This window comes from Platichthys flesus, chromosome 11 (genome assembly GCF_949316205.1).
Source record: "Platichthys flesus chromosome 11, fPlaFle2.1, whole genome shotgun sequence".
NCBI classification, from domain to species: Eukaryota; Metazoa; Chordata; class Actinopteri; order Pleuronectiformes; family Pleuronectidae; genus Platichthys; species Platichthys flesus.
Genome location: NC_084955.1, coordinates 14,909,294 through 14,921,507, shown reverse-complemented (window position 1 = coordinate 14,921,507; position 12,214 = coordinate 14,909,294). Strand labels below are relative to the sequence as shown.

Here is a 12,214-nt window from a genome sequence, read left to right as displayed (position 1 = left end):
AGTAGCTCACACGTTTAGTTCAATTCTCTTATCAATTTTGTGATGAGATGTTATCATCTGTTATGCTTTTATTTGTTTTATCTTTGGGCCCCTGTGGTAAACCTCTCTGTAGTCCACACCCTGGTAGATGTATCACAGTGGAGTGAACACTGGGGCTGCAGCATTGGGAATGCATTGTTCGGGTGTGGCCACCAGAGGGCCCTGCTGAGTTCACACTGAAGGTTCACTGCACAATCCAGTGCTGTTCTGTCCAACTGCATCCTCTCACATCCAGTCTTCATCTGCAACCTGCTAAATCTCCGGGAGACTGCTGCATCTCTGCTGTGCATCATGGCCACCACAGGTTTGATCCTTCTTTTCTTTCTTTATGGACTCAATGTAGAGTACATCAGACAGAAGTAACAGATTGAGAAAAACTACTTAGTTATTAAATATGGTATTATATTGTTTTATTTCCATACTTGTCTTGATGTAGTTAAGTGAGATTGCAGTAGCGTTGCCAAATGTACTGCTGATGCATGCATCAGTGTTTTAACAAAGAGAGTTTAATAAGCTCACTGAAATAAACAATTGAACAATATTAAAGATATTTAACTGGTTTCTCTGGAAGATGAGTCGTCTTTGTGGCAGAGGTAAAAACATGGGCGGGAATGTAAACTGCCAGCTCAGCCACTTGGGACTGAGGGTTCAGCAGCATTATTGACAGACCAATACCTCAACAGTCTGATACAGGCTGCATGTTTAGTGCAAAATAATTCAATATATTGGCTGAGAGTCGAGAATCTATCGTCATAAAATAGCTTAAACATATTTCCTGTTATTTTGCTGCTCCATCTCTCTTCTCTGCTGCTGTGAGGAAATCCCTGTATCCTGGCTGCTGCTGCTGCTGGCCCCTAACCCACTTTTTGTGGTGCATCTTTTACTGCTGAGCACAAATGCTGCATCGAGCGCCTTCAGTCTTGAAAAAAAAAAAACGTGCCCCTGAGGAGTTGAGGAGCTGCAGATACAGATCCTTGTTCATTACTGCTGGATTTAAAATTCACACCCTTAGAGCTTACTGCTGCTCAACTCAACACCTTTCATTTGCGTTTGTTCCATAACTGACCAGATTCTGTCTTTGCAGGAACAATGTTTCCAGACCAAAGTGACTTTGACTACGGTAAGACTCACACCGTTTACTGATCTGAAAAACCTAAAGCGCCACGTCTGAAATGTCACATCATTTTTTTAATTAAAGTTAAGTTCATCATCAGTGGAACGTCCGTGTGGTAAACTCCCGATGATTTTGTCCCCCTGTAGACTATGAGACGTTGCGGACCACAGGGATGGTCCTCGCTATTGTCATGTTTGTCTCTGGCATTTTAATAGCCCTGAGTAAGTTCAGACTTGAATTAAGATATCTCTCTAATTCAGAGGCTTTAATCAAATGTCTAACTCGTCTATCATTCCTCAAACAGGTAAAAAATTCACTAAATGTGTAAAACCCTCATCCAAGTAAGACATGTGGATGACCCGCCTGTGCATGCTGTATGACTCTGACTTGAAGGGGGAAACACAACCGGTGTGCTCATGTGACTAATGCTGAGTTTCCCACAGCTTTTCCTCTCCCCTGCCCTGGATGCATCTTCTCTTAATGCCCATTCCCCCCTTGTTCTGCAAACACACAACCCTGAAACACACATTTACGATCACACACAACTACAGATGACAAGCCACACGTGGGCAGTGCTTTCACATTCCCCATAACTCGGTGGTTGTTCTTGAAAAAGCATTTGAGTTAAAGGTATGCGTCACTCTGCTAATGTGTTGGGAGTGAGTGTGTGGCCGTGGGTATTCACGGGCTGGTCGCATGCTGCTTGAATGGCCAGAGAGGAAGAACCACTAGCTGCTGTTTGAGCAGGATGACAAATATAATCTGGATATTGATTTATGGTTATTGAACGTCTGACTCAGAATCCTGTGGCTTCAACTGACTCATGAAATCTCGATGATGGAGACACTAGATTAAATGCAACTCACCCGAGTTGAAGTTGTGGCCACAGGCTTCAGACTGCAGAGCCAGTGATTGATTATCAGTAATAAAGATGAAATTGAAAATAGGAATATTTACTTATTTTTCTTATTTGTATTTTCAGCTCCAGCTCGTCTGGGACCCAGATTCCAAAGACAGAGGGTAAGTTCACTTAACTGCAGGCGTTAACTCATTATTATTATTATTATTATTATTATTAGTATTATTATATACTTTGAAATGTACTAATGTGTCTTTTCTTTCTTTTTCTTTTGCAGTTCCTCCTCAAACTGTTTAGACTCCAGACTCTCCGACCTGAAAGAGAGAAAGCATGCCAGCAAACACACAAAAACACACTCACTCTCTCTTTCTCTCTCACGCACACACACACACACATAAACACACACATGTTGTCAACTTGTGAGCTGGATGATCAATAAACAGGGTTTTCTGATGCTTCCTCACTCAACCAGCGGTGGTATCTGACTAACAGCTCCTCCCACAGCTTCTCCTCTCCCTGCCTTGGATGCCTCCTCTCTTAATGCTGCAGAAATGTACAAAACAACTTTTTGTATACTTTCCTCAGTGTTGTGTGATTGTTGGTACTATAAGCAGTAGAGACATGAATATATGCACACACAAAAGCTCATATGCATATTCAGAAAGACAGAAGCAACAAGTATTGTCTCAATTCCTGACAGTCAAATAAAGAGCATGAATATATATATAAATATATATAGACTTGGCCATTTTGTATCAATGACCCATGAACTGCATGCTTCAGTAAATTGTAACAATTGTCTATTAGCTTTATGTTCCCTAATTTTTCATTTATTTCTGTTGATATCTTTTACCAGAAAATAATTAATTAATGATAGAATAAAGAAACAAATCACAGGAATAAATCAAAAGTTGTAAAATCCCCTGGCTAAAATGAAGCAGCGGCCCTAATAACTTGATGAAAAAGAAGAACAATGTATTATTTTGGAGATCTTTTGAAAAATATAAAAGAAAATGTGTATTTAAAATGTTTGTTTTAATGTTTTAGTATTAGGAGTTTGTTTTTATTTCGAGTTAAAAGGAATTAAGGTTTGAGAAATTAAAGCCAATACAATGAGACCAGTGTTTCAAATAAAGCTCTTGTCTACTCAACACGGTTCCAACAGTGCCTTTAATCATCTGGTTTGATGTGAGTGAGAGAAATGAGAAAATATCATGATTCATTTTTCCAATTAGACAGATCTTTGTTTTGCCTCACAGGAATTCACAGCATGTCTAATAACAGAGATGACACACTGTTGAGAGACAGCTCAGGCATTATTCAATACTGATATTACACTCAGAAGTGAAACCTACTTTCACCTATGACTCAGGCTGGTTGTCATGGTGTAAATAACTGGTGTAGACGCTCTGTGGTGGGGCGGCGTATTTTCCGTCCTGAAGATCAAAACAATCAGATGGAACTTTACACACAGTGTTATCAGGCTTTTATTCATGACAAATGACGAGAATGTACTGTGATGAGAAAGAACAATCTTCATTCATTCGGTTTCCACATTCAGAAAACAGTTTTACACAGTAAAGTTGATCTTCTTCCATTAAGAAAATGATACCACGCGAAGTATGATGCATACGGACAGAACATTAAATGACACGATCGGGTATTCTCATTTTTACAGCACACGCATTCTTAACATAAGCACACATGCTGACTGAAACTGAAACCATCACTCAGTGTATCAATATGAGAACTTATCATGATGGTGGGGTTTTGACAGGAGCGTCAGAGGGGTTTCAGGGACGTGGTCCCCGGGGGGGCTCAAACCAACGATTTCACAGAAATCAACATAAAACTGGGAGTGTGGCCTCATCAGAAAACGAATGTTTCTCCACCTTCCACAGCATCTTCAGATAAAAAATGTTTTCTTTCAAAATGTGAAGTATCACAAAGACTAACAGATGAATTATAATGTCTCTGTTAGTCCCACATTTTAGCAGGAGCATCTGGTGAAAAGGCTTGATGGAGGAGATCTTATATTGGAATACTCAAAGCCTGTGTGTAGAGAAATAAATAAAGCATGACATGCTCACAGACACTAAATCACAGGTAATTTCAGCTTGATGCGTTTAAAGCATCATTTGTCAAATCCAATGTGAATTATATCGAGGGATTAATTTGCCAAACTGGTTCGTTAACAACTTATTGGCCAGGGACTCCCAGAACCTCCAAACAATACAGTGTAAATCCCCTTTATCAACAGAGGAAACATTCTCACTCCCTCCAAACGAGGATTACAAGTGGTTTTTAAATCATTCCTAGTCCTGCGAGGACATGCAGCGTCGGCGGGAGGAGGCGCTCCGTTTCTTCAGCATCAGCTTGAGCTGGAAATGAAAAGACATTGAGGTGATACTGAATGACAGGTGATGAATGTTAAAAGAAAAGGGAGCCTCTGCTCGGTGCCAAGGTGGCCGCTAAAAATGAGGGGGCAGCTCACCTGCTCTCCCCGGGGGCCGCTCTGCAGCAGGTGAGCCGGCTGGTCGTTTTCCAGGTTGCGGATGCTGGGATCTGCTCCTCTCCTCAGCAGCAGCTGCAGGATCTCCTCCTGGTGGGGGTTACCATGGAGACCAGCGGCCATGTGTAAAGCGGTGTGACCATGCGCCTGAGGCAGAAGAGAGAAGACGCAGCATTACTCAGACCCTTTGTGTATCCTGTATTTCTGTGTACAGACCCATGCGTGTACAAAATCCACATCTGAGTGGAACTCACTTTCATGTTGACGAAGGCTTTGATGTTGGGCAGGGGAACCAGCAGATAACGCACCAGATCGATGTTCCCCTCCTTCACAGCATAGTGCAGCACAGTCTTGTTACTTTTGATTTCCTGGAAGTGGAGAATTGAAAGTGACAAGGGGGAAAAAAAACACACACTGAAACCACAAGTCAAATTGAAGGGAAAGCAAAAAAGAGAATCGGGAGGGGAAACGGCCTGCGTTACGAAATCATCCCACTGAGATAAAACCTGGGCACTTCCCCGGCCTGAAGTGTATTATTCACAGAAAGGTCAGGGTTTAGAATTTTTACTTTGATGCCTCTGTAATCATCCTGTCATGTGGTCGGACCATGTGACTTTCAGGAAAGGGAGGGCTGCACTGTACCTGGCTGCACAGGGACGCCCCTGCACTGAGCAGCATCTCCACACAGGAGAGCTTCTCCGCCGCCTTGCTGTGGAGAACAACGTCCTCCAGACCAGTGGTGGACAATGCCTTCATGGTGGCACTGTGAGAAATGGCTGCACAGTGTAGAGGAGTCATTCCTGAGGGCAAAGAAGAAGACGTTAACGTTTTGACTTATAATGCATGTTCACCTCAACACAACTTCCCTGTTGTTTAACAAATTAGAAACAAAAAATACAACATAAAATCACCTTCAAAATTGCAGGCCTCCAGGTTAACGGCAGGTCTGCTGGACAGAACAGCCTGAAAACCATATAAATATAATTGAGGTGCGTTGAGTATAACTCATCTGATGCCAAAGTGATCCGGTCATAACGGTGCTTTACCTGCAGAACCTCAGGGAAGCCATAGTGGACGGCCAGATGCAGGGCAGTTTGGCCGTTAACATCACAAGCATTGATGTCCGATCCCAGTGACAGTAAATCTTGTACAATGTCCGGCTGGTTTGCGGTCACTGCCACCAGTAAAGCAGTCTGCACAAACACATTGATGATATCATGTTTAATTTACCGGAGCCAAAAGAGCCTTTTGCACACGTTGGAAGCTTGTGTATATTTCCGTACCTTTCCCTTGTGTTCTTTGGCATCCAGCCGCCCCAGCTCCCTCAGCCGCTCTGCAGCAGCGAAGGCACACTCCCTGAGTCCCTTGGCAGTGTAGATGTGCAGGATGCTGACAGGACGGGAGCACATGATAAATTAGTTATAAATGAGGCTGGGAAAAAAAAGATGCTGGTAATTCCAACCCACACTTTTCCCATTCACAGTTGAATTCTGTTTTCCATTTTTTAGCTTTACTTCTAATCATCGAGCTCAAGGGGCTGACTCATCACGTTCTTTGGTTTGACTTAATCTTGCCAGGATAACACGTCTGCGCGCGTGGCTCTCGCTTTAAGTCACGACTGAAAACGAAACTCTTACGGAAGTAAATAATGTGTGAGCGTTTACACAACACGGGGATGTCAGCAGAGTTCAGTGTGTGTGTGTGTAAGTGTTTAAATGTCTATTATCAGTATGAGTGTGATTGTGTGTACCATCAGTGTGATTGTGTGAGTATTGTGTGTGTGTGTGTGTGTGTATATATGTGTGAACCATCAGTGTGACAGTGATTGCCAGGGTGTGTGTCTGTGTGTGCATGCAGTTTACTAATGTTATTTTTTGGAGGGTTCAGTCCCAGACGAACTCAGACCCACATTCTGAAACTGGTGTGTTCCACTCACGTGTCTCCGTCCTCGTCCTGCCCGGTGTAATCCATCCTGCTGAGCAGCATCCTGGCCTCCTCCAGTTTGGCGGCGTCCATCGACGAACCGAAACTCATCTGCGTGTTCTGACTCAGACCCAGAGGTGACCAAGATGAAGCCAAAGTGGGATCTGCCACCGGCATCTGGCAGTCCTGCTATAAACAATATGATAGAGGTCAACAACACGTAGGATTATGCTCTCACTTGAATCCAACATGTCCGTTGGAGGGTCACGACGATGGGAGTCCTCTTACGTATGTCTGAGTCATTGTGTCTACAAATCCTGGGAGCTGCTGCTGAGTGCCGTATTCGGACGCCATGGCGAGGCTGAAGGCTGGAGCGAAGCTGGGTCCCGGGTGGCTGCCATAGTAGCCCAGAGTCGGGTCTGGTGCTGGGGTCCACGGCTCGAAGCTCACTGCCATGTCTGTGTAGCTGCCGGATGATGCACCTAGAATGAAAGCCTTAACTGAGTCTGATATATTCATACACTTACACACAACATGATGTGAGGCCGCTGTGGCTCAGCAGGTGGAGCGGGTTGTCTGCTCCAGTCCAGGTGTCCATGGGCAATACACCGGCCACCAAAACACTGACAAGGCCAATGGGCACCTTCAAAAATACAGTGGACAGGTGCGAAGGAGAAATAGCAAATGCAGGTGGGGTGAGAGAAGAGGAATCCCTGTCTACTAGCTACTGTCAGTACAGCACAGGACAGGGAGCAGGATTCCTCTTCTCTCGAGACACATGGCCCACACATTGCCGCTGTCAGCTGTGTGTGAATGGGATGTTTGAATTATAGAGATGTTCTGTTTGAATGATGGAGATGTTCTGTTTGAATGATAGAGATGTTCTGTTTGAATGATAGAGACGCTCTGTTTGAATGATGGAGATGTTCTGTTTGAATGATAGAGACGTTCTGTTTGAATGGGACTTGAAGTGAAACAATGCTCTGAGTGGTCTGTGGTTTTGTTCTTTTCAGTGAGTCCCATTAAAAGAGCCTGGGAGTCCGGGTCAGGTTAAGCAGCAATGAAGTAAAACAAAAACAAAAAGTTTGAAATATAAATGCAAGCAGGGAAACACAAAGCGTAGTCAACATGATATACTGTTCCTAAACTCATTTATAATAAACAGGTCATGAATACAAACTTGGCCACTGTAGCTCTTGGCCAATATCTGGACAAAAGTACAAGTGGGGGACTATTTTCTGATGGGGATGTGGTGAATCGGTGAGTATTTACAGCAGCGGAAGTGTCTTTTGGGAAATTACTCAAAATAAACTGGAATGTCCATGTTCATCAAAATGAGGGAAAGTGTCAGAGTGAGCAGCTTTGTAACTGACTTATTCGCTTCAAATTGTTTTTTGGACAATACTGGAGTTTCATGACACAGAGGGATATCAAACGGTCCAGACCTTAGGTGTTTTGACATAAATACATCTACTGTCACCAGGCTCAACTCATTCAGCTTGAGAAGAAAATAATGTATATTAAATGTAAGTGTCTCCATCGCTTTTAAAATGATGTAACACTCTGATGTGAACTTTCAAATTGAAGCTGAGACTTGACACTTGTAGAATCCATTCGTGCTAAGGAACATGAGGTGTTAAATTGTCCAGTTGATTATAGTCTGGACTTTATCTGAGGCATTAGCTGAACACGTAAATAAACATATTGGAATTCATTTATTATTAGTTTTGGTGTTTTTGATAGGAAATAAGAAAAGAGTCAATAAAACAGACAGTTGTGTATATGTTCCCCAGGTCTTACCTGAACAGGTAAATCCTTCTGACGAGGACAGCTGCTGGTAGAGAGAACAGAAGAAATGATGAGTAACCACATTTGTACTGTGTCATTATTAAATACATATATATTTATTATTATTGAGATGCCGAGCCCCTGTGTTTGATGACTTACTGTCACAGTGTTTGAGGGACCAGGACTTGTGCTCGCTGCAGAGCAGGACGGGGACACAGACGACGACTCACGCCTCCTCTTCTCTTCCAAGAGTTTCTTCACTGTGGGCAGAGTGCAACACGGCTTCTCCTTTGGTGCTGAAATAACAGAGAAGGACATTAGAGCACAGTAAGAATAATAATTTAATAAAAGTGTTAAAAAAGATATAAATAAAGTAAAATTTATAAAATGATTGAAACAGTCGTCGAGATCACAGCTAAATTACAACTGAACAAGTGTATTTGGTTTTGGTCTGAGATCAAGAAACTGTCATGGGACTAACAATATATAGATTCAATTAAATTAACTAATTCTTTGGTGCATACTTTCAGAAAATAGAAATAAATCCAATGCACTGTGAAGTGATGTGTTTTTGTTTGAAAAATATAATTATATACTACATACAAATTATAGTTATTATAAAAAAAATGTATTCAGCAACTACAGTAATTGTTTCAGCTCTAGAAAAAGCTATGTCCCTCATCCTTCATAATAATAATAACAATATTAATAGACACAAACTTTTTTTTCCAGTCAGCAGACGCATGTCTCTAATGATATGTAGACAGACATGGATCTTTCATTGAGAAATGAGCTTTCTCTTTTTGTAACAATTAACTAGATCATAGATTGTGGATGAGTCTCTTGTTCCCTCTCACTGGAATACATGTGTATATGGAGATAGGCTTGGCTTTATTTGAAGTGTCAGCTGACTTGTCATCAGATGGATGATACAGCCTGCTCACTTTCTCCATGGCAACATGTTTCTGCTCACCTTCAAACAAAGTAGATCAAATCCTTTATGAGTACTTTTCCCCTGTGAATTCATTTCCATTGAGCAGGTAAAGGAAATTAGAAAAACAGGAAAAACACATCACAAAACAGAATTTGTCTGTTTCCAGCTGACAGGCTGTGACCACATCACAACTTCACCCCTACACGTGAAAGACACAGTGATTTTCCACCCATGTCTGTGGAACCTGGTTACGGAGATAACAACCTCCTCCATTAGGAACCCAGATCATGCGGCCATTCAAACACACTGGGATTGCCATCGCTTTTTTTCTATGACATCTTTCTGCAGCGCTCCGTTACGCAAACAGAAACACAAACCACATCTTCCTGCCTTTGGTGTTTTTACTTGCACGTCACCTGCCTTGTGCTTTCTAGTGCCTGGGAGGGAGGTTCATGACACGTTTTTTTGTCTGTTTCTCTTTTTGTTTTAACTGTTTGAGTGATGTCTGCTGTGGTGAGCAACACAGCAAATACAAGGATACAAAATATATATATATGCAAATTCAACCAGTGAGAGAGAAATGTTAGTTCCTGGTTTGTGACTGGCCGCTTCTTTCGCTTTTGCTCGGAACTGAAAAACCTGAACAATAAACCCTGTTGACCTCACGACGTGAAAAGGGCAGATCTTTGAGAATACAAGGCTTCAGTCAGAACATTTCAGTGCCGCCAAGTTTCATTTTCAAGTTCAAAAGGTGTTACTATGTGTTACTCAACCCTGACTCATTTGATCTTTATATCAAAATCCACCTTTGGCCTATAGTTGATCCAGATGATGTCATTCTGTCACGTCTAAAGAGTAACTCAGTGAATTGCCAGATGACGGAATTTGCACTTTACAGACGACTCTGACACATCAGCTGAGTGAAACCAGACATCAGGAAATGTTTTTTTAAAGCTGGTCCAGGGGTAGGTCAACTTAGCCTACATGCACTTTTGCTTGCATTAACTGTCCACCCACTGCTTGGGCCTATTCTGTGCCCTATTCAAATAGCGGCTGTGGAAACCCCTGGACATTGAGTCATGTACGTGGGAGGCTGGGGATTCCAACAACCGTTCTCGTTTGGCTCGGCCCTCTGAGAAAGAAAGAAGCAGTGAAGAGCAGCTTCCTCATTTTGTGGTTTAGCAGACCCAGTGCACACGACAAAAATATTTACTGTGGCGGAGGAGGCCCGGCAAAGAAAGTTGAGCGAAGCAAGTCAAGCCGTCACTTCACACAGTTCACTGGACTGGTATTAATGAACTAAAAAGGGGAAATGAAAACAAGAGAAGAAGGTGCGGAGGTGTGTCAGGGTTTCCCCCGATGATGCTGTGCCTCTTGGATTCTGCCAAATTGTGCTTTCAGTCAATAAAAACTAAGATATTACATGAGCTTTTCAGTGAAAGGACTGGATGCACACTATCACTAGTAGAACATACCTCACAATCGTAATTCAACTTTTCATTCTAAGGCTGCCATGACAACAAGTACAGTGATCTGTATTGTCCATAACTGCAGTGACTTTAAATCAAAGCATCAGTTTAAGTGTAAGTCTAAGTTTAAGCTGTCATCGAGGATGGATGAATGGAGCTGCCATCTTTACTGCCAAACCATTCAATACACAGCTGGACTCAGTGAAAACAGAGATAATATGATACCAGTGAAAAATGTTAAGCCCAAATACTCACATTTGTCAAAGTGCATGTCAGAAACGGGTTTTGCCTTGAAGTTTTCAACAGGTCGTTTTTCTGAGCCGCCAATCTGGATCCACTGATTCCCACAGTGTTGCTCTGTGTTGCTCTGTGATGCTCTGTGATGTTCTGAAGTGTGCGTCTGGCTTGTTGTCTCTCACCCCCGCTGCTAGTCGTTCCCCATCGTCGCTTCCCCAGCTGTGGCACGCCCCTCGAGGGGAAGCCACAAATTCACCATCACTATGACAAACCAGAGCCTATGACAGAGTACTGAGTAACACGGAACTCCGGGGGGGGGGGGGGGGGGGGGGGCGAAGAGATGTAGCGATAGCAACTATCTGTAATTCTAAGTACATTTTAAATAAGTGTTCAGATAATTCAATTTAGGTAACAATACAAGACTATAGGGTTACCTGTAGTTTTCTGTTAATTTCACATCAATAATCAATGTTTCTGTCATAATACCTTTGCTGTGTTATCTTGATTTTACTGTATACTTCTGGCAGTACATTACTGATTTTTGTAAATGTTGCTTGCTTTAAACTTAATATTACAGTTTATTTCTGGTTTACAACACAGTGTATTGTTGCATTATTGTTGCATCGTAAACTTCATTGCTAGTTTAAGTTCTGCATTCAAATTTAGTTAGAACTACACTCAATTTAATCAGAATTTGTATTGTTTAAGCATTAAATGTCCACATGACATATCTCTAATATCAATGTGGATAGATAGAAAGCAATAGATAGAGGAGTAAATAACCACAATAAAACAGCAACATAGTGTTGAACACAATTTAATGGTAACTCTCTAAAAATCAATGAACGTCATTTAAATCCCACATTAGGATATTTACTCATATTTAAATACATAGTGTTGATGCAATTTTGTTGTTTTAATGAGGGCAAACTTTCAATAATAGAACAATTAACATTGAAACTTGAAAAAAACATATATTTGAAGTTTGATAGTTTGGTTTAATATGCCCTCAGATTTTTCTTTAATTACGTTTATTTCCTATAAGTTAAAGGTAAAAGCCCTGCAGCTTCACAGGAACTTCTGTGTCACCTCAAGAACAAGACTTGATGTTGGAACATAATGATTAAATGTCTTTTTACCAAATGACTAATATTTTAGTGTCACTTTGTTCCATAAACACCTGTCAGACAACAGCGGGGAGACATTCAATTTAATTTTAAAAAGAGACATATGAGAGTTACTATAAATAACTAAGGCCAATGAATTTGTAAGAAATTTGATGGAAATGCCATAAAATAATAAGTGAAATCATATTTGGGGTGAAAACATTGATAATGAC

The 12,214-nt window shown here is 41.6% G+C and overlaps 1 protein-coding gene and 1 long non-coding RNA gene across 2 annotated transcripts; one reads left to right on the top strand and one right to left on the bottom strand.

Moving 5' to 3' along the window:
* Positions 1-269: 269 nt before the first annotated feature.
* On the top strand, positions 270-3,120 carry LOC133964518 (uncharacterized). The gene is made up of 4 exons (XR_009923793.1): positions 270-343; positions 1,124-1,159; positions 2,136-2,173; positions 2,290-3,120. It is a non-coding gene; the product is annotated as an uncharacterized LOC133964518 (long non-coding RNA).
* Positions 3,121-3,481: 361 nt separating this feature from the next.
* Positions 3,482-11,019, bottom strand: LOC133964497 (NF-kappa-B inhibitor delta). Its single transcript, XM_062398630.1, has 12 exons — positions 10,894-11,019; positions 8,395-8,531; positions 8,248-8,278; positions 6,736-6,929; positions 6,461-6,636; positions 5,808-5,913; positions 5,571-5,717; positions 5,436-5,487; positions 5,167-5,324; positions 4,779-4,892; positions 4,507-4,671; positions 3,482-4,393 (listed from the first exon to the last, which is right to left on the bottom strand). The coding sequence occupies exons 1-12, from the start codon at positions 10,907-10,909 to the stop codon at positions 4,328-4,330; spliced, it is 1,362 nt and encodes a 453-aa protein (XP_062254614.1). The 5' UTR covers positions 10,910-11,019; the 3' UTR covers positions 3,482-4,327.
* Positions 11,020-12,214: the final 1,195 nt, after the last annotated feature.

Excerpts from the sequence above, each read along its gene's own strand:
- LOC133964497 (XM_062398630.1), bottom strand. Across the intron at positions 6,930-8,247 it reads AGAAGGATTTACCTGTTCAG|GTGCATCATCCGGCAGCTAC; the intron begins GTAAGACCTGGG and ends CTTTCATTCTAG. Across the intron at positions 6,637-6,735 it reads ACACAATGACTCAGACATAC|CAGGACTGCCAGATGCCGGT; the intron begins GTAAGAGGACTC and ends TATTGTTTATAG.